We start from the raw sequence: 27,794 nt of genomic DNA on the forward strand, positions 1-27,794 counted from the left end.
AACCACTGTTAGCACAAGACTTGAGATAAATTAACTCATTAAAATCTTTAGAAAACCTCCTCAGAAAGGTAGTATTGTTCTCATTTATAGATGAGAAAATCAAGACCCAGAAAAGCTAAATGACTTATAATTAAAGTCAATTAGCTAATAATTAGCAAAGCCAGGATTTAAACTCAAATTTGATTTCAGAGCCTAGGCTCCTTCCACTGCCCAATACTGTCTCTTCCCATTTCTTCCCCTGCCTCTGTGAAATGCTCTTGTAAGCCTCTCCCTCCCTGGAGGGCCCCTGGAAATGAAACCCATACATTTACCTCACAAGGGACAGTGCCCCGAATGGCCCATCTAGGACTGAGACTCATTTGCTTCTACTACTAACTTTCTTCATGACATGACAAGCTCCTTAAGTTGCATGGGCCTTGGTTTTCACATCTGTAAAATGACAGGATAAAAGTAGATGAAACTTTGAACTGAAAAATTCAATGACTGAACTTTGTGCACTCATCCCATTCTCCCTAGCTGGCATGCCTCCCTATCCTGTGGGTTGCTCACAGCTCACTTCTAGGGTGCCGTCTTCTCTGACCACAAAAGCTTGACACCAACAACATGTACCTGCTTGTTGGCCATTTTACACTTACTTGGCTCATCTTTTTCATTCTCCTTCCATATCTTTTCTAAATTCTTCAAATATTTTTGTTTAATTCCTATAGAACGTTCCAATTTATGAATAAACCAATTTATGTTTTAATTCCCTCCTTGAGAGACAGTGGTTGTTTCCATTTTTCACCAGTGATGCTGAGACTAATTCTTTTAGTTGCCTCCTTGAGTACATGTGCAAGAGATTCTCTAGAGTGAATGTCTAGAAATGAAATTGCTGAGTCATAAGGTTTGTGCATTGGATATTGCCAAATTGTTCCCTGAAGTGGTAGTACCAACATATGTTCCCATTTGCAATGTGTCAGAGTTCCGTTTCCCATATCCTCACCAATACTTATCAACCATAATTTTTTTTTCCAAACTAACGTTTTGACTGCATTTGTCTTATGGTGCTTACCACTTTCTTCTTAATATGTGTTTATATGCTACCCCTGTACTGGGCTGTAAAATTTTGTGAGGGCAGAATCCTTGCTTAACTCATTTTCATATTCTTCCCACAGAATTTATTGAGCTTAGTAAGAACACAATAAAGAGCTGTGAACAAATAAATGATGAGCAGAATTAATTAATCTTTTGTTGTTGTTAATCCTCACCCAAGGTATTTTTCCATTGATTTTTAGAGAGAGTGGACGGGACAGGGAGAGACAGAGAAAGATAGCAACTCAACTGGGCCTGGGGATCAAGCCTGCAATCCGGGTACGTGCTCTTGACCGGAATTGAACCTATGACCCTTCAGTCTGTGGGCCAACACTCTATCCACTGAGCCAAATCAGCTAGCGCTACTAATTGATCTTGATCCAGGGAGATGGAGATTTTCATAAGGGCAGGGATGAAGTATTCTATCTCTATTAATCTGGGATGAAGATGTGGGTAAGGAATCCCCATCAGTTGTAGAGATGATTGCACAGTGGTCACAATTGACCTATAGACTAAGGTTTCAAGATCTATAATGGACAGTCATCAACCCTTGGAGATCCCTGCTTTAGATGTTTTTTATCATGGTATTCATCAAATATTTATTGCTTGTTGTGAGTGGCAAATTTCCCAGTCTCTGAAGCCATCTTTATTATGTATCAAGAGGGCTGTTTCTGAATGGAACTCCCCCACCTCTAGCCCCACCCCATAACTAAGAGTTGGATAGAATCCACATGTCCTTTGGACTAGGGTGCCGCATGATCTATGGTAAATCCCTCCCCTTTTTGTCACCCCAGCAGTTCCAGGGTTGACTCATTTTCTAAATAAGCCACTTGTGGTTTTTGGTCTGACATTAAATGTGGAAGAATGAGTAATTTTTCAAGAACCAGAATTATATTCGATCACAATAAGATACACTGTGTATGTTACTCATGATTCTAGGATAAGGGGTCAACACTGGTAACAAGCACTCCAATCTTCTCCCATCCTTTCTTTCCCTGAGGTCAAGGGATAGGTGAAGGAAGTGTGAAAAAGTTTTGTGTACATCTCTTATTTTGTTGCCATGTTATATACAATTTAACACAATTACATCTTGTTCCATCTGCTAGATTAAGTAATAGAAATACAGCAAAGTAGTCAAGGCCATGAGCTCCACTGCTTGGGTTCAAATTCCAGCTCCACCACAAACCAGTTGGGTGAACTTAAGCAAGTTATTAAATTGATGTGCTTCCATTTTCTCATTTGTAAAATAATAATAGTACCTATAATACAGGTTTGTTATAAGGAATAAATGATTTGATAAATGTTAAGTGCTTAGAATTCTGCCTGGGACTTAGTAGCACTATGGAAATGTTAGTAAATATTTCCTTGAATTCATCACAATGTTTATACTTACATTACATACTCAGTAAATGCTTTTTAACTAAATGAATTCTATTAAGAAATATTTGGAACCGGGGGGATAGAAGTGACTACAAGTGCTAGACTCTTGGTTGGAAATAGAAGAAACCATAAAGATCAATTCTCTTGAGCATAGGTATTCCCTAACCCGCCCCACCCCCCCACTCCCAACACACCACCACCACCCTTTTGTTTGGTTTGTATTTTGTTCCCTAGTTATATGTGTTGTGTTGGAGGAAAGCTGCCATTCCCGGAGATGTCATTTAATGGGAGGTTCTACTTCCTGCTTTTTAAGTGTAAGAAGAAGGTAGAGATCTAGATCCTTGAACTCTGAAAGCATGGTTAAGTTAGAAAGGAGACCCTGGCACCAGAGAAATTCATTCTCTGACCTCTCAGCATCTACTCTAAGGAGAGTTAGCAAGATAGTGGCATTTGGATGAGTGTTTTGTTGAGTTAGTAGAATGGGTATCACGTGTAGGAAGTTATTTTGATAAAATGTCAATATACTGATTTCTTTTTATCAGTGCAGATGTGGTACTTATCCTCACAGAATTTGTGGTTTGGGAGAACATACTCTTGAGTACCAGAGACATGAAGAAGCTGTAGTGAAAACCCCCAGAGCACACCCTTCATCACAGGCCTCTTCAGGATGCCTGGGGCTTGTGGGATCCCCTTCACCAGGGCAGGTCAGTCCAGCCTCATTGGTACCACCATGTGGGCTTCAGCTGAGAAGCTTGATACACCAAACAAGTAGGTCTAACTTGACTGCTATGGGGGAAAGGATGCTATGCTTATTAGAAAGTCTTGATATTCAGTAAAATTGGTAGAAATCCTGAGTTACTGAAGGAAGTACAGATGTCCTGGAGGAAATGTAATCACTGGAGAGGTGTCAGGAAGCCCAGCATAAGTGTCATCTAAAGGACAGCCATACTCTCATTCACTTGGAAATAGTCATACACTCACAATCACATTCACACAGAAGCACATTCACACATAATAACACAAACAGCTTCACCGTCCTAGACTTTTTCCTTCCCTGCACTCCCAAAAACGCACACATGCCTCACATACACTCAGTCAAAAGGGTAGCTTAGGGGAGACCTCATGGCTGAATCAAATGCTGGTTAATGCTGCTGTTTTTATTACACCAAATGTCTTAACATTTATTTTGAGATGAACACAAAAGTTGTTATACTGCTGTTACAGTGTCATGCATTCTCCACAGAGCAGCTTCGGAGCTCAAGATCACTGCAGCACACACAAAAGAACTGCACTCCAGAGAGGGAAAGGGGAAAACTGCAGATCCTTGTTCTCTCCAGTATCAGTAGACTAAAGGTGCTTCACTATGACAGCAGTCAAGGAATCTCATGTGCTGGGCAGGTGTGTTTTCAACAGCTAATCAGGTGTGTCTGACAAGGGATCCAGGTGTGGGTAAGTTCCTAACACCAAGAATATTTTGGGTTAAGTATATACTCCCCACATAGGCAGCATTGACTAAAGGAGAGGGGGCATGCTTAGCACTGCATCTGAGTTAGGTTAAGCTACCAGGAGTCCTCAATGAAGGGAGTCCTGGTTTCACAAGGAAGAATAAGACATGATGGCGCTGTCACAATAAGGCCACTAAACTCACACCAAACGATGACCTCAGAGAATGCTCTCATAACTACAGAAAAGCAGCTCTATTCTCTCTGATGTCAGGTGCCCCTTGCTGATTAGGCACCTGCCCTGAGACCTTCACATGATCTTTTCTGAGCTGCACATCACTTAGCACAATGGAGCAGAGGAAGGGGCCACACAAGTCAAGGTCATGGGACATCACTACCAAACGTGGCTGACTGTTGTTGGCAAATGTCTCAGATGCCTTTCCCGGTTAGGCCAGGTGCCCACGTGTCTGAAGAGCTAATCTGAAAAGAGGCTGGCAAAGGACTTCCTCAAGCTCCTGATGGTCTCTGCTTTGGCTTCATCCTCATTGGCTGAAGACCGGAAGAAGGAGGACTCAGAGAAGCTGAAGGCATTTGTCAGGGACTGCGACTTGCTTGAAGATAAAAACCAGAGAGAACGTGAGAGGGTGGTGTTCCCAGCAAGTTAGGAAAGGACGATCACATGAGGATACACAACTGGAACCCCCACTCCCACCCAAGGGAGACCACAGTGATAGAAAGCCAGTAGGGACTGTGCTGCCACGATCCTGGGAGGCTCCTGTACTATTTTCTTCACCTTCACTGCTGCTAAAACAGGAAAGGATGGGGGCAGTGAGGGAGAGAGGAAGGAGGAGAAAAAGGAAGAAGGGAAAAAAGAGAGAGAATGGAAAGAGGAAGAAGGGGTGACTCAAAGGATGTTTCTTTTATTTAATGCTAAAGAGCCAGCAGACTAAATTTCTGAGGCCTCAACTTGGTAAGTACTAATCTAGGACTCACACCCTTCCCTTCTGATGAAATGTAACAACTAGGGGCCCATGGACTCTTGCACTCTCTTTTCCATGAATTGTCAAGTAGTGTGGAGTCAGCATCAGAAGAACTGAGTCAGTCTTGATTCTGCCACTCACTTACTCTTGACCCTAGGCAAGCCATTGCCTCTCTGGTATTTGGTTTTTATTTGTGGTCTGTAGTTGTTTGGTAAAATAATCTCTAGGCCTTTTTATAGCTTTTTATATTCTGCTTTTTTTCTTTGATTCCAAAAGAACCTTTTGGCTTGGCACTAACTCTAGTGCTCAATTTACCTTGAGCATTAAAGTGGATGTAATCACTCTTTGCAGCCTTCCTCAGAGGACCCCTAGTATAAGGTCTGTGGGGCTCCGGGTGTCCAGGGGCAAGAGACACAGACAGCCCTCCACATTCACAGATTTAACCAACTAGGGATCAAATATATTTGAAAAAATAAATCCCAGATAATTCTTAAAAGCAAACTTGAATATGCCATAAGCCGAACACTACGCTGAAGCCATGTGAATGAAGATGTGAAAGCATACCCGGCTGTAGGTTATATGCAAATATAGGTTATATGCAAATACTACACAATTTTACATAAGGAACTTGAGCATCCTCAAATTTTGGTATCTGCAGGGGGTCCTGGAACCAATCCCCCATGGACACTGAGGGACAACTCTACTCATCAGGCCAACACAAGGTTGTTAGGCAGTTTTCTACTGGGGGAAAAAAATCACACACATTTTAGGGACTGATTTATCCCTTGAGAGATTAGCAATTCAGAGAGAAAAAAAAAACTCAAGAAGGTCAAGGGAAGGCTAAGCCCAGAACTTCGAAGAGGATACAGGTCTAGTGTCTCCAGTGGCCCATCTTCTCTGGTTTTTTTATTTCTACTGTGTCCCTTTCCTGCCTGTTTCTGTCTCCAGAACTTTTTTCCTGGTGCTTTAAAACTCCCAGCCCTCCCCTAAATTCAGGGTGCATCCCCAGAAACTTCATTCTACAGAAGTATGAGCAGTTTCTCGCTTCCTGCAGTGACTGTGAACAGATGCCCTGCCTTTCATTAGGCTAGAGATGAGCCACACATGCTGGCCTCTGGGAAGGGGGGCTCCTTTGCACGCACAGGTTGAGGGACTGGGTATAAGCCTTCCTCATCAGAGGCTGGCGTTATTCAACAACTTAAGCAGTGACAACCCAAAAATCTGCCCTCAAACTGGGGCCAAAATTGGCTACTGAGAAGGTAGGAGAGATTAAAAAGTCAGCATACAGAAAAAAGAAAAAAAAAAAAACTGGGTTGAAGGGAGGTTATGGGACATGTGAGATAAGAAATGTGTCACTGGCCAGAGCAGGGGGAGCTGGAGTGGGTGATACTCCTCCTGTCATGTAGGATTGGAAAACCCAGAGAACGTGGTCATCTGGAGCCCCTGAGTCCTAATCCTGGCTATGCCACTAATGAGCAGAGTGGCTTTAAAAATGAAAATTAATCGAATCTCTCTGAGCTGTGTTTTCTCATTTATGCGATGGCTAGACAATCTCTAAAAGTGCCTCATTTGAACTCCAAAATTCTATGGCCCCCTATTCTCCCTCCCTAAAGATTCTCATTATTTTACTCTGAGAAGCACAGATGGGTCTATACCATCCCCCAAGGCTGCAGCTGTCTGTGCTGACAGTGATGCAGAGTACTGTTTGGGGAAATTGAAGAGAGGTACCTCTGGTTCTGGTGGAGAAGGTAGAACTGACCACCACCCGCATGCAGGTGCTATTCTTCTCAAGTACAGCTGTACTATTTCCTAGGGGTTCTCAGTTCTTCCTCTGAAGCAGGGCAGTTTAATGGGGGCTTCTAAAGTTTTTCATGGGAGTGAGAGAACCCCAGAGGATGCAGTTGCTCAGGGTCTCTAGCTGAGTCCTTCTCAGATGACCACACCAGAAACTGACCTCTCTCTGAGAAAGCTGAGAGTAAAAAGTTGAAATGGATTTAACTACTTCTCTCTTTTCCTTCTGAGCAGCCTTGCTAATTACATACCGTAAATTGTGAGTCAGAGGCAGCAATAAGGATTTTTTTAAAAATGAGAGAGAGAGAGAGAGAGAGAGAGAGAGAGAGAGAGAGAGAGAGAGAGGAAATGGGAAAAAGAGTAGGAGACAGGATAAAAAAAAAAAAAACAAAAAAAAACACCCAAAACACCCTAAGGTAGTACAAGAATAGAAGGGGTAGTATCTCTGCCTTATTGTCACTCCCCAGTAAGAAAGGGGAGGATTTGAGCTTCTAGCTAGACTTTAGACTTTCACTTCCCTCTTTCCTATCCTCCACAATCAACCCTAAATAGGCCCCCAACAACAACAACAACAAAAAAAACACCCACACACAACCAAAAACCAAAAAATAAAACCCAAAACCAAAACCCCAAAAAAAAAACCCCACAAAAATATCTGTGGAGGAGGAAGAGGCCTGACTGAAGGTGCTTTCTAGCACCTCTGGAGCCCAAGGCCTGCAAGGAAGGGCAGGAAGAGGGGAGGGGAAGCAGCTGCTGAGTTGTCTCTTACTTGAGCTGTGGGTGAGGCTGGGGCTTCTGTGGTGGAGCAGCCGGGGGTGGCTGGGCCTCTGCCAGGGAGCTGCTGCTGGAGGGTGCATATCCGTGGGTGGTGGGGCCGCCCGGCAGCTGAGGAGCCGAGAAGGAGGAAGAAGAGGAGGAGGAGGAAGAGGAGGAAGGTGGCACTGATGGTCCACGGGGGAGTCGACGTGGAGGCAGCACCTTGCCTGGGGGTTGCATTCCTTGGGGTTGCCCAGGGCCCCCTAGGTTCAGTACAAGAAAAACTTCATAATTTAACCATATCAAAGGGTTTTCTTGTTAAAATCTATGTTTCAAAGGGTGTGGTTAGTTAATTACTGAAAGGATAAGCTCCATATCAAGAAGCCACCCGAGGCTCTGAAGGACTCCAGAGCGAGTTCCTGGTTACCCTCATACATTGCAACTACTTGCTTTTCCTCAGAGACACAGCACCTCAGTCACAGTAGAAATCGGGGGGACAGGGAAGAAACCATGGGATGAGCGGCTTCAATCAAAGGTGAGCTCTCTACAGAAGACCCCGCCGATCAGAGGGACCCCACCTCTCTTCCCCAGAGGTTCCTCATGGTTCACTAGGAGTTCTCAAGTTCCACATAGCAGACACAGTACAGGGCAGTGGAAAGAGCTGTGGTCTGGGAATCAGAAAACTCAAGACATAGTCTATCAGTGACTCCTTGAGCAAGTCAGGAAACTTTTCTGGGCCTCTGTGTTTCTAACCATAAAACTGTTAAAAAATAAGGGCTACTTGTAGTTTTCTTTTAAGATGGTAGTGTTTCAAAGATGGTAATAGATGAGAAAGTTCTTCAAAAAGTATTCTGTGCTTTATGATCATTGACAATCACTGACTTACATTGTTTTATGGAACTAGCCTTCGTCCAGCTCTGAGTCTACATGTGTCTGATTCCCACCCCCCACCCCGCCAGGGCTTCATTTTAGCATTAGCTCATGGCCATGACTAAGATAAATCTTCTGTTTCCAGTAACTCTTTTGCTTTTTAGTACCATCCTCAGGGGCTCCAGTCCTTTTCGGGTGAATACGGTAAAATTCTACAGAAATCCAAGCCCCATTTTCCCCTGGAGATGTTGTGGGCACCACCTGTTAAAGAAGACTCCCCCACCTCCACCCCCTCAAAGAGGACCAGGATACCCTTCTCCCAGCATGAGACAGAAAACCATCTGTGGTCTGGAAAGAAAAAAGTCACCCTTCCTCTGGAGATTGATAGACAGTAAGTGTGGTACCAATGGCTCTGATTTTGCTGAGGGTGGTTACTATAGTCAGGAGTCAAAACATGTCCCCATCAGCACATATAGACTAGTAGAAATGACACATAATTGGCCTAGAGATCCAATTTCTCAGTCGAAATCCCAGTGTCCACATCCATGGGCCTACTGGAAGGAGTGGTTTATAGAAACTCAACGGCAGCTAAAAGTTGTGTTGTAACTTAGTTTTCTAAAAACACCAGAACACCTGTACCCTCTGGAGAGGCAAAATTCTATGTCTATACCATTGTGCACCCATGACTGTTGGCCCATTTATCACCAATTATCAATTATCCACTTTATCATCAATTAACAATTAATAATCAGGGTAGTTACACATAAATATATAAATGAATGAATAAATGGAAATTTTCATGTTTAAGAATTCCCAGGTTCAAATTAGATAACTAGCAAAGATGACAGGTTAGCAGATTATTTTATATTAACCAGTTTTTGCCTTTTAAAAGTTTGGTATTATTTGTATTAACGTCTTCTTATAATATATTTCACGTTGATAGCTCAGCATCTTGTACCAGAAATCTGAAAGCTTTCCCACCTTGTACAGAGATGCTTGAATAGCCAGAAACTTTACAACTTAACACTGAAGACAGATATAACTTTTCCTTTATTGCACATTAAGCTGTACAAGAGAGTCACAAAAGAGAGGTACTTCAATCACACTTCCAGCATTAGCTGAGGTTCTCACGCTGGGTCAGTACAAAAAAAAGGGGACAACATCAGAAAAGAAATGGGTACAAAACACCTGAATGGCAATCCTATACTGTGATGCGTATGTCCCCCAGGCCATAGAGTTGTCCCTTAGCATGCTGCCTGAGGTCACATGACAGTCAGGTTAAGCTGTCTACTTGTGTTTGGCAGTTTTCTCTCCCACCTGAGAGACCTTGGCTGATACCACCCTGGAACCTGACTGAATTCAAATAGCAACTTTGTGTTTGTGGTTCACAAATGTCACATGAAAAGCACCTGGATGTTCACACTGAGAACATGCAGAGAAGCAACACCACTATCAGCTCACCACTTGGACAAAAATAATAAAGAAAGAAAGAAATTCCTCCATTTGGGAAAATGTTGCTTTATTCCTTTCTATCATTTGATCAGATTGGGAGGTATTGAAGGGCCTGATTCTTAGGCAACTCACCTGAAAGAGTGTAAATGCATATATGTATATATTTACAACCGATCGATTGCCATCATCATCTAAAGAAGGGATCAGAGACAAGCACATTCACACTCAGTGTATTTCCCTGTAGCCTCTGAATTTGCCAGCAACCTAAGGAGAAACCAGAGCAGTGCCCCTTGACACATAAATCATGTTACATACTACCAACACTAGTTATTCCTCAGCCCTGGTAATCCAGAACAGTGACATATCAGTATAGAAGTGAAAGGGAATGTAAAAGTAGAGCCAGAAGCACTTCTTCTGAAAGGCCAACTGTTGGCATGAACTTCCATGAACCATGATGCTAGAGGAGGCCACTCGGTGCCCATTCCCAGCGTGGCCAGGAGATGGCAAGATGAGGCATTGAACCCGAGGCCTGCATTAATTAACTGCCTCATCACTGCCCAGGAGCTGAGTATTGGAGGAAAGAGAACTGGTGAGGGTTCTTCAAGAGCCACAGTTGTGCAGCCTTTGCCCCAAACACACACAAGGTAACATCTGAGTGAGACAGTTTTTCCCTAGAAAGATAAAGCTCTTTATACTTTATACTCCAGAGCGCTCTCATAACAGCAGAAAACTAAAGCAGGAGTCCACCTCAGAGTTGTGTAGGCAGTGTACCGACTCAAGTGAAATGGGACATTTTAAATTTGGTCTCGTGTTATGATGCCTCAGGAGAGGCCAAGAGCAGAATGGCCCGAATCCTTCCCAGACTTTTAGTAGCTCCCTGCATTCTATGTCTAAAATTGCTAAAGAATCATCTCTGTACATAGGTCAAGCTTTGGGAATACAAAACAGCCTCAGTTCTACAAAAGCACACACATGGCCAATTCAGAAACAGCAACAAAGAAGAAACAACTTGGGAGGACTGAAATCAACACAGAAAATACTCACAAGTTCACCTGGATATTGCACATCGGCGGCCCCATTTTTTTTTTTTTTCTAATCTCAAAGCTAATGATTTAATAACAAAAACAAAGGGTACACTGGGATGTAGAATACAAACCACATTCCTAGAATAGCTTCTTCTTTATGTTTCATGTCATCACTGAAAACACAAGAACTCTACAGGCACAGCCAGCATATTCACATATACTCAAACTGCACCAAATTTTAGCAAATGGAGAAAAAGGTGGATGGCTTCAGATTCAACGGATGAAGCTATGGAAATTAGACCTTGGAAATCTCTTAAACTTCTATCTAGTCATGCAGAAAGAAAGCAAAAAGCACAGTTCATTGAAGATCCCAAGCACATTCATGGAGGTAAGCAGGGGGTGGGGTGGGGGTGGTTTAATCTGAGCCTGGACCGGGGAGGAGGGGGGGTTATAGGAGGAGGGAAGGAGGAGTGGAGTTGGGTTTTATTTTTGTGGTCTTTGTTTCTCTCCTGTCCATCCCCTAGTCCTATTTCACCCCACATTATGTAATACTTTAAAAAATATATCAAACCACCCAGAAGGTAGAGTCACACTGGACTTGGGAGAGGCACGATTCTTTTGTACACTGTTGACAAACAGCCCTGGAATCACAAGTTATACAGAGAAACGTAAGTGAGCATTACAAGCACGAACAGGAACAGGTAAACAACCAGACAGAGGAGCTGACACTGCATAGGAAAAACACAGTCCAGTCAGCATCGAAAGAACGCAGAAACGGCACCAATGGGAGGGTGAGTTGCTTCCCTCCCCACTTTCCTTTCTTTCCTTATTTGTTTTTGGCTTAAAATTTCTGCTTTGAAAAATTAACTACCAATCACTTTAAGAAGCTTGGACTTGCTTTGGCCCTACTGCAATGCCATTACAGTCGAGAATATACTGTAAACAACCTTGGGGGGCTGGCCGCTGAGGTGGGGTCTTGCTCGAGTCCGGATCCTTAAGTGTTCCAGTCTGGAAGACAAAAATGTAAAAGAGATAAAAAGAAAACTCTAAGCAGATTCCAAAGAGAAGCCCTGTGGCTTTGTAGTATGGCTGCAGTGGGGTCTATGGGATCTGGTCCCAAGGCTTCTGCTGTTTCAGAAATAATTTTCAGCCTCTAGGCTGTTGCTGGCACACAGGTGTAGGCAGTCTGGGGCTTAGAACTACTCTGATACACAGTGTATCCACCCCTTTTTCATTTCATCCCTTTTAAGACTTATAAGAAGCTTTGAGTCTTCCATCAGCATTTGGTTTCTTCTATGTGATCTGCCTGATGTCCAGGTTCCGCTCATACTCACAGGCCTGGCTTCCTGAAGAAAAGGGAAGGATCAACACCAAACTCCAAAGAGCAATCTGTGCTTTCAGTGACTCCAAGGACTAACAGAAGTAGTGATGGTGGTGGTGGTGGGGTGGGCAGGAGCAGGGAGGACCCTGGACCAGGTGACCAGCCTCACTTGGCTCTCTTCTCATATGGAGTTAACTCCAGGGTGGGATCAGCTCTGGAGCGGACTCAGGGGTCAGAGCCACTCTTTGGGCTAGCTACAACTCCCACAGGGAGGGACTTGAAGGAGGGGACAGTTGTTTGCTTTCCAGAACCTTTCTTACCCAGAGGGAAGGAGTATGATGTTCATGTTTGTAAAAGTGCTCAAGGCCAAGCTGTTTTCCTCTCAAACAGCATCATTACATTTTACCCAACAACATGGCTCCACTCCCATGCTTCCTCTCCTCCCAGCTGTGATTCTGATTATGCCCTAACAGGATCAAAGATGCATGTGACTTCAGTTTGTCTAACATTTGTATGAAAGGCGGTGAGCATTTGGAGCTTGAATTCAGCATAGGGGAAATGCTCTCTAAAGCCGGAGGGCTGCCAAGTGTGCCGATGGTGATGTCAGAGAGGGAGCTTCTGAGGCAAGGCTGTGAAATGGGCTGAGTATGTCTCAGCACTCTCCCACTTCCTCTTTTAGTGCTCCTCTCCCCTTGTGACATGCCCCCCCAGCCCTACTCCCACATTAAAACTGTTTCTGCTCCTGTTCCCCATTTCCCATGGGGCTCCAATTCTGGCCATCTATCTTCTCTTCTGCCTATTGAAGCCCATTTTCAGCTCTACTGCCAGGAGAGCAGAGGTGTTACCATTTCTAGTATCATGGTCTTTTAATAATAGTGATGCCTAAAACTGTTGTACTAAGAATTTCAGATAGAAGGAGGTAGGGAGCCTTTGAAATGTCCTTAGTGCCAACACGCCAGAGGGCATCCCTTATACCTATAATCCCCAGTTTCTCAAAGATCACAGCAAGAACATCAACACTTCTTTCCCTTTCTTCCAAGCACTCTCATGAGATCTGCAAGACTTGGTCTGAGCCCAGGCACTGAAATACGCACAGCCAATAAGCTAGCTAGAGAACCACTGCCTCCAGTCAGCCATTAAGACCCATCATGTTTCCCTCATCGCATCCAAAATTCACCATCTTCTCTTGGCCAACCCTGATCAGGCCTATATCATGTCTTGCTTAGACTACCAAAATAAGTCTCCTCATTCTTTAATCTCTTCCCTCTCCAATCTATCTTCTCCATGGCTACTTATCCTTCTAAACTCCTTCCCTAACTCTAATGCTCTAAATAATTTATAATTAACACTATATATATGCTAAGTAAAATGGACACTTTTATACGGCATTTACCTTAAACTTCACTACAGCTCTATAATATGGATGCTATTATCAACACCCCTAATTTTAGATAAGGAAACTGAGGCACATCTAAGTCAGGTAATTTGTCCAGGGTCATACAGTGGTGGCTAATGCAACTGGACTGTGAGCCCTGACAGTCTGATGCTCACCTTTTCTTTTCATTGCTTACAGAATAACATCCACACTCTTCAGGCTTACATCAGGAACTTTCATCAGCATAGTTGGAATTGACCCTGCTAGCCTTCTCTCTCCCTCATGTCCTAAATACACTGGATCCCATCAGGCCTGACCCCTCACTGTTTATTCTCTAGTCTAGGCCACTCCATAGTGTATGGAGGTCTAAGTCAAGTTCTACCCTATCCATGAAATCCCCCCTTCTGACTGCCTCTTTTTGATTGTCATCTCCTCTCTGAAATCCTATAATAGCATTTAGGAGACTTATACTACTGAAGGGGACATTTGCAGTGCTATCTTGTTATCCTGAAGACTGGGATGATGCTTCTAAGAAAACTGCCAAATCCTTAAGGGCAAGGACTGTGTATCTTCATCTTCTCATGAATTCCTAACAATGTCCTTACCCCTCCCCCCCCCGCAAAGAAAAGTTGGGATATATGGCCTGATATGGGAGTTCTTTATTAAAAAGTTAAAAGAGCTCTGGCTGCACCCTAGCTGGTGTGGCTCAGTTGGTTGGAGCGCTGTCCCTGTATACTGAAAGCTCACAGGTTCAATCCCAGGTCGGGTACATACAGGAGGTAACCAATCGATGTTTCTCTCTCCCCCTCCCCATCCTTTCCTCTCTTTAATAAAATACCCTCAGGTTAGGATTTAAAAAAAAAAAAGCCCTGGCCGGATAGCTCAATTGGTTGGAATGTCATCCTGCACACCAAAAGGTTGAGGGCTCGATTCCTGGTCAGAGCACATACCTAGATTGCAGGTTTGATCCCCGGTCAGGATGCATATAGGAGGCAACCAACTGATGTTTCTCTCTCACATTGATGTTTGTCCCTCTCTCTTTCTCTCACTCTCTCCCTTCCTTTTTCTCTCTCAAACCAATAAATACATCCTCAAGTGAGGATTTTTTAAAAGTTCAAATAGAATTGGGAGCCTGGCCAGTGTGGCTCAGTGATTGAGCTTTGACCCATGCACCAGGAAATCACCAGTTCGATTCTGGGTCAGGGCACATGTCCAGGGTTGTGGGCTTGATCCCCAGGAGGGGGCATGCAGGAGGCAGCAGATTGATGTTGATGTTTCTCTCTCACCAATTGTTTCCATCTCTCCCGTTCCCTTCCTCTCTCTCCAAAATCCATAAAAATATATTTTAAAAAATAGAATTGGGAATATTTTTGAATATTCAAGACTATCGTCATTTTACCAACATCATTAAGTACAGGGCTGAGCATATAAGAGGTCCTTAGTAAAAACCTTGTTAAGTAAATGAACATGCAACAATAACTACAATGAAAATCCAAAATGAAGCAGAATATAAGTCTTTTAAGAGAAAAATGTTGGTAAACCCTAGATGTTAAGCCATATTTTATTTGGTATCAACTCTGGTGAGCAGCTCTGAAAATGCTCTGGTTAGGGAATTAAACTCGAGGCCTGCTACACGTGCCTAATATATCAGGCACAGAATGTAAATTCCAAACAAGCCTCAAAGCAGCAGTAATTGCTTCCATCAAGGCTATTTAACCAGCCAAGTTTAGGACATATAAGCCTCAACAGTTCTTTCCTATTAAGATCTCTTCCTTCTCTTAACCTGGCTGCAAACTGGATGAGAAGTCTGGGACCAGGATATAGTGTTTGGAAATGGGAGCACAGGATACCAGGGTTGCTTTTTAACCTGCGTTCCTGACATGCTCAGATGGGCCTGGGTATTAACCCCAGGTCCAACACACACACACACACACACACACACACACACACACACACACACACACACACACAGCCATCTAGGTCTACTTTAAAATTGGGTAGCAGAATGACTGAGGAATTAGGCTTTTCGATTAGGAAGGCCTTGGGTTAATCTAAACCTGCCACTTACTAACTTTGTGACCTTGGGCAAGTTATTTTGCTCCTCTGCACCTGCCTTTCTTCAAAAGGTTTTTGTGATATAAAGTGAGATTGATTATCTATCTATCTAGATATTTATAAGCACCTGGCCCCAGTAGGTGCTACATAAAATACAACAGATGCTGGGATGGTAATATTAAGAGGCCTTTTCCTTGGAAGTTCCATTGTTTCCTAGGTCTCACTCCCATGATGGAATACCCCCTGCAGTGTGCTCCCATTCCAGAGCTTCAGAGAACTTTATTCTTTTGTAATGTTATAAACCTCCCCTGGGCTCCCTGACAAGCCATCAGTGTCATGGTCTTAATGCCTGAGAGAGATATTCAGATGAAAAACAGCAAAATTCATATACTTTGTGGAGCCACTAGACTGACTCTTGCCAGCCCCTCCCCCAAGGCTTCACTGCTGTGACTGCCAGTGAATTACTGTGGACATTGGACAAGAACATTTTAAGATGTCCTTCTCCATACGTTTCTCCTCTATGGAGGACCATCGAGCACAAGGGCAGAACCAGGGTCAATGGGCAGAAATTCCAGAAGAGCAGACTTTCACTTATTGGAAGAACTTTCTACAGTAAAAACAGTGCAAGTGGCTGTTTTGGGAAGTGGGCATCTTCAGGTAGAAGCTAGAAAATTGCCTGACAAAATTGTTGCAGATAATATTCCTTCATTATGAGATAGATTAGATGAACACCACAGTTTCTTCCAATCCTGAGATTCTATGATTCCAGGAGAACCTTTAAAATCCTACATATAAAACTCTAATGGGAGAACTCCAGCCTTTTACAGAAGGAACTGACACGAGTAATCATACCATGAAGGCTGGCCCCAGCTCTCCTCAGCCACATAAGTATACAAATAAGATACTCAAAGATGAACTGAACCCAAAAGTTCCCTTCCCAAAGCTTAAGGGGAAGAGCTCCCAGAGGTAGTCTTTTGGGCTGGAGCCTGGGAATGTGCTTTGGCCACCCTTGTCTGGCGCCTTGGGAGTTCTGTCCTCAGCTCCACCGAGGTTATGGACTGAGGACTTCCCAGGGGCAATAGGAGGCGGGAGGAGAGTCCCCTAGGACTGTCCCATGCCAGGCTGAGACTCTCTGCCTCCACCCACAAGCCTTCCATCTGCTAGAGCTGAGGGCCTATTCCCTGTGGGGATTGGCTACCATGAGATCTGTCTCCAGTCACCAAGAGCCTCATGGGATGCCAGATTCCAGAGAAGTCTGGCCACTCTGGCGTCACTGCCAAAGTCTGGCCTGTAGCCAGCCCACAGCAGGAACTCATGGCCAGACTGAGCTGCAGTTTCCCTCAGGAAGTTGGGTTTACTTAAACAGGTAAGAATGTGAAGTCCAACGCTTGTGCCCAGACGCACCCACAAGAGAAGGGGGAATAAATGGCCTTTTAGCAGCATAAAGAAAAAACCCAATAACCCTGGGCTTAGAGACTAACAACAAGTTCAGAGGGTGTCAGTTTGTAATAGTGCTTCCAAAAATATGATGCAGCTGGTGGTTCAACAGTGTCTCAAAAAGGGGATATCACAAGTCCACTGCTCTTTAGGCTGATCAACTTCACAAGAAGACACTGCAACCAGTTCTGGGTATCTCTTTTAAGGGGGAGTCGGGTGGAATAAAATGGGTACATGGAGCAGATAGGATGGTGAGAATTGTGGAAATTACATCTTTCCTGATGTGAATTTGATGTTACTTAATCTCTGAGTCTCAGTTTCCCAAATGGGCTGGTTGTAAAGATTAAATGAGATAACTATGAAAGCACTGAGGACTAAGTTAGTCAAATGTACAAGCTCTGAACAAGATCAAGGACTAGCTTGGGTAGTAGTGAGTCTCCTGGGACTAGAGATATTTAAGCAGGGTCTGGACAACCTCTGGTCAGAGGTGCTATATCTTTGCAAGCAGATGACTTCTACAGACTCTACTGGCTCTAGGCTTCCATTAATTCTTTCATGAATTTTTCAGTTCTTTAGGTGTCTGAGAAATGGGACAAGCCCTTCATAGCTACAGAGGCTTAGGCCCAGAAAGACCCCATGGCTACTGGGCCTGAGCGACATGACCTGCAGGCACAGGCTTTGAGGGGTTTGGCAAGGAGAATGTGCAGCCGCACTCCATCAAAGCGGATTGAGCTAGTATCCTGCTATGCTGAATCCACTGGGCTTTAGTGATGAGAGAAGTCAAGGAGAAGATAAGAGTTGGTGATGCTCAGAGACTCCTTCAGGTTGGGAGGAGAGCAAGGTTTTCCGTTATACAGGGTCAAGAGTCAAAAGGCCCAGCTCTATCCAGTCTTACCATCCCCTGTACTCTAGTAGGAGCATCAAAAGGGAACAGTGCATGGTATTATAGGGCTAGGGACCAGAATATCTAGCTCTCTTGTTATAAGCTGTATGACCTTGGAAAAATCATTTGTATTCTCTTTGCTGATGTGAAACAGAGATAGAAATAGCCCAAACTTTCTTACCTAGGGTTGTGTGACTCAAAATAATGGCTGTGCTTTATAAACTGTAAAGTGCTAGCAAAGTAATTATGTAAGTTGGCATCATCACTATTATTTAAATAATAATATCAATCCAAAGGAAAGAATCTCTAGTGGTAGGATTTCATGCATCAATGGAGAAGATATTGTTGGGTGGCTTCCTGTCACCTGGTGCATAGTAGTTGAGTATGTAGGAGATTCTGGGCTAAGCTATACCATGTTCTCTGCATATCACTGACCACATTCCTTACTCATCTATTCCAGCCAGCAAGGTCTCTGAAAATACAGAAAAGTCATTTCAGAAACAGTAAATATTCGCTATTGAAGTTATTGGAAAGTAAATTACTGGTCTGATAGAGAAACTAAGCCCAGGATGAAGATTTGTGTGTTTTTTTGTCAAAGACACCTTTAATTTGTTATCCTGTGGCTTTCAGCAGACAAGCTGGGAGACAGGAGCTACTATCTGAGGTCCCAGCAGGGTGGAAAGATGAGGAAGGAAAGACATTACGTGACTCAACTCTTGAGAGTTGTTGGCCTGGGTCCAGCTGCCCCCACCAAGGAGGAAGGCCTTGCTCAGCATATCTGAGACAGGAAATTAGGAAAGGGTCTCAGGGTCTGGCCCCAGGAAAGAGGCCAGGCCAAGCTCCTTGCTGGTCACACCACAGAACTATTCTGATCAGCTCCCCTAGGCCCCGCTCTCCCGGTCTAGGACCCTAGGGGGAATGAGGCAGCAGGAAGGAATGTGGTCAGAAGGTTGTAGGTTCAGTCAGAGCAAGGGGAACAGCATGTTTTCAGGGATCTTTCTGGGATGACCTCTGCAGTTGCCAATGCCCACCTTCCTTCCTCTGAATGGTTATATAAAAGGTGCCCAAGGATGAGCTCCTCTTTCTTCTTTTGTGAGGGGAATGGCTGTTCTGAGGGCAGAGCTCATCTCCTGGATTGGGGCTCTCCCATAATCAGTGATTTCCTAAGGACATAAGAAATGTCCCAGGCAGGCAGTCCACAAGACCTATGGGAGCACTGAGGGCCAGGTCACTCAAGGTCAGAATGTCAGCTTCAAGTGATTAAAAATGTCCCTAAAAAGTTAAGACAGCCCCAAAATAGTCAGTTTCTCTTAATAGTCTGTTAAGGGATCTAGTCACTAGTGACTTTATCTGAATCTGCCTCGAATCTCCTCAGATTTTCAGTTTATACTCACTGGGGAATAAATTCTCTAAAGCCAGTTCTGCTGTGGGAAGCAGGAAGGCCTTTCATTTGTCCTAAATTTACTTCTTCTAAGCTAAGTGAAGCTCTCTTAATCTCATGGTTGGGATCTGAATTGTGCTCCCTCCCTAACTGCATGGCTATTCAGACTACAATGAAACAACTTTCTAAGTCTTGGTCTCCTTGACTTGGTCTCCTTGACAAGAGACCTCATCTTTTCAAGCCTTTGTGGCTGGAAAGACCTGGCTGGAAATGTTTTTGCTATCTCTTTAGACCAGAGAGCCAGTTTAAAAGGATTGGCAGAATGTCCCACCAGAGACCATAGGTTACTAGGTCTCAGTCCTTCATTTCTGAACTCTCATCACTGCCTTTCCCAGGTCTGTGGCTAGCACATGGCCTGAATCACAGCATTTCAGATCTGGAAGGAGATTTTAAAAGTTACCTGCTCCGATAGCCCTAGCCCCTAGCCCACCCTTTTACAATGTCCCTGACAAGTGGCTCATCCTGCCCCTGTCTGAATATCAGCAATGATGTGGCAGTCACACACTACTTCCCAGAGCAGCCAATTTCTCTCCCACTGTTACAGAGTTTACCCCTATCTTCCAGTGGGTAGGTTTGCCTTTTGGCACCAGGTCTATATCATGACAGCTATCAGAAAGCAGAAAATATTAAATCATGGGCTCCTTGAGATTATTACTATTCAACTACAGCAACTTTAACTCTTAAAAAATACGTTTGCCAAATGCTTCAACCTCCTGGTTTTCTCTCCTTTAGAAAATGACCCAGTTAGAGTTAGAGTTTATCCTTGGTATACTATGACCTTCAGACTGGAAAAAACATTGCAAGTGTGGTATGAGCAGTTCAGGGTAAGGGAAGAGGTTTGTCTTCCTCCCAGACACCATACATGTATTAATGCTTCCAAAGACTGAGTCTTAGAATCACTCCTCATAGGTCTAATCCAAAGCAAAATAGAAAGCCCATTGGTATATAAATTCCCTGCATTAGCTATTCAGCCCTTTGGCCTTAGAAGATTTTATAGAAAAATAAAAAAAAGAGTGGGAGCAGTGGAATTAAAAAAAGATTAGCTACATGAAGGCGAGCACTAGGATGCCACTTCTATTGGCATGACCTAAAAGCTCTGAACTCTCTACTTGATGTTCTTTCTCTGATTCCAGTCTCAGAAGCAGCCCACGCCTCTCCAAGGCCTCAGGATGTAAGGCTAAGCTCAGATCCCAGATGACAGGCCCCACGGGGCCAGTGAATATGAGGGTAGATGTGAGAGCAGGGCATACAGACCCGGAGGCTTTGGCCATCACTGGCCACCAGGTGTCACTGCCACCTTGAGAACTGTCTCTCTAAAACACTAATGTCAACAGGCAGCCCCAGAGCAGGCAGTCCAGCCAGGCTGAGGCTAAGTTGTCACCAGCTTTGCCACTCACCTCCCTGCTTTCAGAGACACAGCCAGTGCCTCTCATACTCCTGCCCCTATTCCTTTAAACTGGTTACAGGAGCTGGCCTGGGCCTACTTTTATGACTTTGTTTTCTATGATTTACCCATTCTAGGCTATGGGGCTGGCTGACAATAAGGCAAGGTGTGCCCTCTACTTACCTCCCCCACCCCAATCGCTCCAGCCTCCTTTAGGTACTCTTCTAGAATCAAAGAAATAAAAAACTCAGGAGGTGCAGGTAAGGATAAAGAAGGAAAAGGAAGGAAGGAAAGGAGGGAGGGAGAGAGGGAGGGAGGGAGGGATGGAGGGAGGGAAGAAAGGAGGGAGGGAGGGAGGAAGGGAGGAGGTAACTTTAACAAGAGTAATTTAAGTGGGATGGTAGAAGTGGAATACTGATAGGAATGGGTTGAAAAGAAAATCTGATATGATAAAGGGAAGATGGTGACTAAGACAACTCAAGATGATTTATTGTGAAGAGGAACAGAAAAATGGGACAGTAGCTGGAAGAGGGCAGGAGTTGAGGAAAGTCTTTGTTTTTTATTTTTTAAGTGGGAGATATTTGTGTGTTGAAATATTAATCTTATAGAAAAGGAGAAATTGAAGATGAAGAAGAGAGGGAATACTTGAAAGCAAAAAAGTGGAATCCAGATCACCAATAGAGAGTGGGCCTTAGAAGCAGATTCGTGTGGGTAAAGGTTCAGGTAAGTTGATAGATGTGACAGTAGGAATACAAAGGTAATCTGGTCTGATAGTCTCATGGAACTGAAGCCATGATGACTAAAATATGACCAATGGAAAGGTGCTATTATCAGGGAGAAATGGGAGGTGGAAATATGACCAGTACAGTCATGACTTCAAGCCCAAGTTTCAGCTTTTGACAAGTATGGCATACTGTTGGTTGTCTTCTGTCTTTTGGGTGGCCTGGGTGAAGGCAAAAGGTTCAGAAGGAAGCTAATAGAGAATACAAGACAATATCCAACAAATGATGATGACCTCTGTAAATTTAGTCATGATTTCAATTTAGGATATAAATAACTCTTGGACACAAACTATATCTCATTCATCACTATAGCCCTAACTCTATTAACTAATTTAAGTATAAACTTTGGGCTAGTCCTGTGCAAGTCAGTAGTAACACAGATGAATGAGGCATGGCCTTAGCTCACAAAGGGCTGGAAGCATTTGAGAATTTATTTGCTAATTTAATTTAATTTAATTTAATTTAATTTAAGTATACAATAAAGACTTTGTCCTTACCCAAAGAGAGATTTGGCCTTTGTCCCCCATTCCTGAGAAGTAACCTATAAACTCTTAGAATTTCCTGAGTGATAGGAGTATATTTGTTATTCATGGTGGGGGCCCCCTTAGACCACACCTTATAGTGTATGATTCTGAGGTCACTCATGGTGGGCTCCTTGGGCCACATCGTATTAACATGACCTTTAGGAAGAGGGGAATTGGAGATTGAGTTCTACCAGGTGATTGATCAATCAATGTCTATAAAATGAGACCCCAAAAAAATGCTGAATACCAAAGCTCAGGTGAGCTTCCCTGATTGGAAATCCGTCCTGTGTTATTGTCACATATGGATGCCAGGAGGCTAAGGCATCCTGAAGACAACTGAAGTTTTGTGTTTAGAACCCTCCCAGACTCTATCCTATGCATCTTGCTTTGACTTATTTTTTACTTGTATCCTTTCACGTAATACACCTGTGAGTATAATAGCTTTCAATAAGTTCTGTAAATCCTTCCAAAGAATTGTCAAATTTGAGGGTGGTTTTGGGGAATCTCTGAGCTTTTTGTTGGTGTCAGGAGTGAAGGCAGTCTTGTGGAGGACTGTGCATTCAGACTTTGCAGTTAGGGTGACTCCATGTTTCATGTGATCTTAGAATTCAAAGGGATCTAGAGATCATGTAATTCAGCTCCATTCTATAGGCAAGAAAAGAGAGGTCTAGAGATGGGAAGTGACTTACCCAAGGTCACATAATGGTACGACAGAGTGATACTAGCTCCTGAGTGTCCTAAGTCCCAGCATGGTATGCTTTCCACAATATTCTGTTGTCACTTCAAATGTGAGGCTGAGCAGAGAAAAGCTTATCCTTGAGCCAGACTGGCTTTGCTACAAGGGATGTTTGCAGTAGCCCCTATATTTAGGGAAGCTCATTCCTTATTAGGTTTTCTGCCTTGACTGATGGATTACTCCTTAAAATATTTAAGCTGCAATATTAATGTTTATAGAGTAAGGGGGCTTATACCAAAAAAGAGCTAATGCTTTATAAGGGGTGGAAACAATTTTTTATAAATTTTCTCTTTGTTACTGAACGTTTATGCTTCAGAGATTGTTTTCATATAATCTAAATTTTATTGCTAGAAGAGATCATGGAAATGTTTTTGTTCAACCCTCATTTTACAGGCAAAGATGCTAAGGCACAGAAATAGGAAGAAATCTATCCAAGGTAACTTCATAATTCAGTGGCAAGGATAGGCTAAACTCTGGTAATAATAGGTGACCTTTATTGAGTGCTTTGATATACTCTGACATATTTAAGTGTTCTACTTCATTTGATTCTCATAACAACCCTAGGAGATAGGTGCTATTGTTCAGAGCTCTACTGAGCAAGAGATAAAAATGTCCAAGGTCACAAACCTAATAAATGGAGGGTCCAGGATACAAAGTTGGGTAGTTCTTGCTTCAAAGTCTACACTCTAAGTCACTACCATGTTCTACTTCCCTGTTTGAAATAAAATTTTAAAGAAAAATTTCTGAGAGATTTTCATTTACAAGTGATAAAACTTGAACCCTAAAAAGGATAGTAACTTCCCTTCAATGTCACATAGCTAGGGAAGAGCTAGACTAGGATTAAGGGTTCTTACCACTTTGTTATACAAAAGTTCAGTGGAGAGAAGAGTTTGGGTATATCTTTGAAAAGTGAGGTATCTCTTAGATGGGACTAAAGATCCTTGGGCTCAGGGGGTCTTTGCCTTCCTTTGGACCATTCTAGAACCATAGAGCCTGAAGTTCCACAACAACTTCAATGTGTACTTCCCCCTAGACCTGCAGAGGGGAGGGAAGAGAAAGAAAGGAAGGGAGAGAAGATTCCATATATCCTATTCAGGCATGTAGGTATCTGACCTCTGTTCCATCCTAGAGCCACCATAGTCTAGAGCAGTGGGCTTGGGAATGGTTCTTGGCTCTCCTGTCTCTCTTCCCTGATGCTTACCTGTGGCTGCTGGGTAGTTAAGGGTCTCTGAGGAGACAGGACAGGGGTCCTAGACAGCAGCTGGTTCATCTTGCTGATGACTAGTTCGGTGATGAGTTGTTTGTCCTCTACCTGGTGTTCCCCAATTAGCGGCATACTGCAGTCCATGACCTGGTAGAAGATGTGGCTCAGGTTAGAAAAGGGTCTGGAGACATTAAAGGCCTGGTACAGTATTTCAGAATAAGTAGGACTTAAGCCAGTAGAAATAGGTTGGGAATGAAGCTGGTGTTGTTCTCTTCAGCTGAAAGCATGTTCCTTTGCAGAAAGAGGACCTTTGTCCCATCTTCCTTCAAACCTCTGCCATGGGCACCCGCCAACCTTCACCCAGGCCAGTGCTCAATGAGACTGAAAAGTTGGTTACTGAAGGTAGTGAGTGGAGAGAGGTAGAGAGCCAGATAGAGTATAGACCAAGGGCTCAGAAGTCTGCAAGTGAGGGGACCAGGAACAACTGAAGACCATTCCCTTAACACTCCAGTTAAAAGCAGGCAGTTTTCATCTCTGACTTTTCACCCACACAAACTGTATCTCCATAGGTACTCTGACCATTAAATGACTAGACTCCTGACTTTGCCCATGACCTGGGATGACTTCCCTTTTGTTCCAATCATGATTCTTCCTATAATCAAGATCCAGGTCAATGTTTTCCCACTCTAGGAAGAGCCTGCCTGCCCAGGATCACAGACAATGTATTCCAACTCTCATAAATGATGGATGACAAAACTGAGGCCCACCCAGAGAGGGGAGGTCTCACTATCTAGAACAGTGGTTCTCAACCTTTTTAATGCCGCGACCCTTTAATACAGTTCCTCATGTTGTGGTGACCCCCAACCATAAAATTATTTTTGTTGCTACTTCATAACTGTAATTTCGCTACTGTTAATGAATCGTAATGTAAATATCTGTGTTTTCCGATGGTCTTAGGTGACCCTGCTAGCAGTTCTCAACCTGTGGGTCGCGACCCACAGGTTGAGAACCGCTGCTATAGAGCCTAAGACCATCGGGTAAGAGATACCAGATCTGGGTTCCTGGGCTCCTAGCCAAGTATCATTCCTCTGGGAAGAATATAGTGTTTTTTTTACCATTCTTGGTCTCAGAAAGAATCATTCAATCTAATCTACTCACTTTGCAGGTGAGAAAAACTGAGGTCTCGTATCATGAACTTGTGCCCAAGGCCATGGAGTGAATTATTGTCTCAACATGGGCTTGAAATCAGGTCTTCAGGTTCGCCTAAGACCCTGCTAGCGGTTCTCAACCTGTGGGTCGTGAGAAGCGCTGCTGTAGAGCCTAAGACCATCGGAAAACACAGATATTTACATTATGATTCATTAACAGTAGCAAAATTACAGTTATGAAGTAGCAACGAAAATAATTTTATGGTTGGGGGTCACCACAACATGAGGAACTGTATTAAAGGGTCGCGGCATTAAAAAGGTTGAGAACCACTGATTTAGAAAGTTACATGTTAAGCAGACCATGGAGAAGCGCACATTGGGATCCTGACACTAACTCTCTGCAAATACCACCAACTCTGGACAAGGAGCCTTTCCTGCTTGTTAGAAGACTGGGCAGATATGTGTGTGAAGGATTTATACTGTCACTGACTTTCCCTTTAATACAGAAAAAGGAAGTCAGCAAAGTTGTGTTTGAGGACCAGACTGAGCCAAGTGTCTCCAAGGCTCAGAGAGATGCTAAGAAGAATCTCCTGCATCCAGAAGACCTGATTTCTAGCCCATGTTGAGACAATAATTCACTCCATGGCCTTGGGCACAAGTTCATGATATGAGACCTCAGTTTTTCTCACCTGTAAAGTGAGTAGATTAGATTGAATGATTCTTTCTGAGACCAAGAATGGTAAAAAAAAAACACTATATTCTTCCCAGAGGAATGATACTTGGCTAGGAGCCCAGGAACCCAGATCTGGTATCTCTTACCCATTGTGTGGGTCAACCAAGCTGGTTGAAAGCAATAACTCCCCACTGGTGAAGGTGTGTTGCTATGCAAATCCACTGGTTGTGTCATGTGGGAACCTTCCCATGGCCCAGGAGAGTCTAACCTAAATGTAGTCCAGGCCATCCACATAGTCATCAAACCACTAGCTTGGCTTCCAGCCTTGGGGATTATCTCTTACTAAGGTACTCCTTAAGTCATACTTACCTCAAAAATGTAGTCTCTCCCATCTTTGCCATGCACAGCTTTGACAGCACAGATGTCCAGGCCACCAAACATTTCAGAGCAGGTATCTACCCACAGCTTGTACCTGGAGGAGATGGGAAGGTATCCTGAGGCTGGGTCATTAGCTCACATCCAGCCTGCTTTCTGGTCACACTCTCATTGCTGCCTCAGCCTTGAGCACCACCCTTCTCCAGCCCTCCCTCCCTCTACTCCCATTAAGCACACTGCCTTATCTTCAGTGCCCTCCAGCTTTGCTCTCCAGATACCTGTCTTTTCAGGCTCAGAGCAGGTCTCATCAACTCTAGGTGGCCTTTCCTTGGCTATTCCAGCCCATAGTAACTATTCCTTTCTTGGAACTTCTGTGGTATGTCCAATCTTTATCTCCATAATTTAGCACATAGCCTAGTCCTGCCTGATCTTGCTAACTGGCTGCTTGGGCCTTTGTGTTCTATCTACCCTGTCTGATTAGAGGTGCCCTTCGGACAAGGCCCAATTCTTATACCTCTTCATCTAAAGAAGGCCCCCTCTTGCTGGGCTAGGGACTGGACTCGGCTTTACACTCACCTGTCTGACATGGCGATCTGTTCCAGCATTGCAGAGCCAGTGTTCGTCTTCCAGTTTCCTGAGATTGATGTCCTCCTACAACAAGGTCCCGCCAGATAGGATAGGCAGTAAGCCACCCAAGCAAGAGGAGGGCATAAAACTTTCCAGATTTTTAGCTCACCACTGCTTTCCTCATCTGCTTCTACCACAAACAGCCCAGGGGCCTGTTGCTAAGCCTAGAGCCTGGCTGCCTCTGCTAAACCTCCACCTGCAATGCTCTCCTCCTCTCTATAAGAGTCCAGCTCACTGCTCTGGCTCCATGGAGCCTTCCTGATCTTTCAGACAAATGAGTGCTTGCTCTCTTAAGAGCCCCTATAGCACTCTGCCTGTACCTCACTTTCAATCCTATATCTATTTTTAACCTTAGTTATTTGATCTAAGTTTTCTGTCCACAAGTCTGTAAGCCACTTAAGGGTATATATTGTCTTACATACCCAGCAGCCTATCCACTAAGTATCTGGGCCGACTTCATACTGTAGTCCCCCCGATCCACGGTTTAATTTTCCATGGTTTTAATTACCTGTGGTCAACCAAAGTCTGAAAATATTGAATAAAAAATTCCAGAAATAAACAGTTTATAAGTTTTAAATTGCACACTGTTCTGAGCAGCATGATAAAATCTATCGCTCTGTCTCACTCAGGTTGTAAATCATCCCTTTGTCCAAGTATCCAAGCTGCATGTGCTCCCCACCCATTAGTCACTTAGTAGCCACGTTGGTTATCAGATCAGCTGTCGTGGTATTACAGTGCTTTTGTTCAAGGAACCCTCATTTTACTTAATAATGTCTCATTCACCTCACTTCATCTTATCACATAGGCATTTTATCATCTCACATCATCACAAGAAAGGTGAGTACAGTACAATAAGATATTTTAAAAGAGAGATACCATAATCACATAATTTTTATTGGAGTATATTATTATAATTGTTCTATTTTATTATAGTTATTGTTAATCTCTTACTGTGCCTAATTTATAAATTAAATGTTATCATAGTTATGTAGGTATAGGAAAAGACAGCAAATATAGAGGTTGATACTATTCATGGTTTCAGGGATCCACAGATACAGGGGG

General features: G+C 43.6%; 1 protein-coding gene across 1 annotated transcript in view; it reads right to left on the minus strand.

Moving 5' to 3' along the window:
• Positions 1-3,594: 3,594 nt before the first annotated feature.
• The window catches only part of SYN2 (synapsin II), a 46,703-nt gene continuing 22,503 nt past the window's right edge, over positions 3,595-27,794 (minus strand). The window contains exons 6-10 of the mRNA XM_054729569.1: positions 26,682-26,756; positions 26,100-26,202; positions 23,907-24,056; positions 7,434-7,549; positions 3,595-4,504 (exon numbers count right to left, since the gene is read on the minus strand). Coding sequence (XP_054585544.1) covers positions 4,369-4,504; positions 7,434-7,549; positions 23,907-24,056; positions 26,100-26,202; positions 26,682-26,756 — 580 coding nt within the window. The 3' untranslated portion in view covers positions 3,595-4,368. The remainder of the gene's footprint in view (positions 4,505-7,433; positions 7,550-23,906; positions 24,057-26,099; positions 26,203-26,681; positions 26,757-27,794) is intronic.

Source organism: Eptesicus fuscus, chromosome 18 (genome assembly GCF_027574615.1).
Source record: "Eptesicus fuscus isolate TK198812 chromosome 18, DD_ASM_mEF_20220401, whole genome shotgun sequence".
NCBI classification, from domain to species: domain Eukaryota; kingdom Metazoa; phylum Chordata; class Mammalia; order Chiroptera; family Vespertilionidae; genus Eptesicus; species Eptesicus fuscus.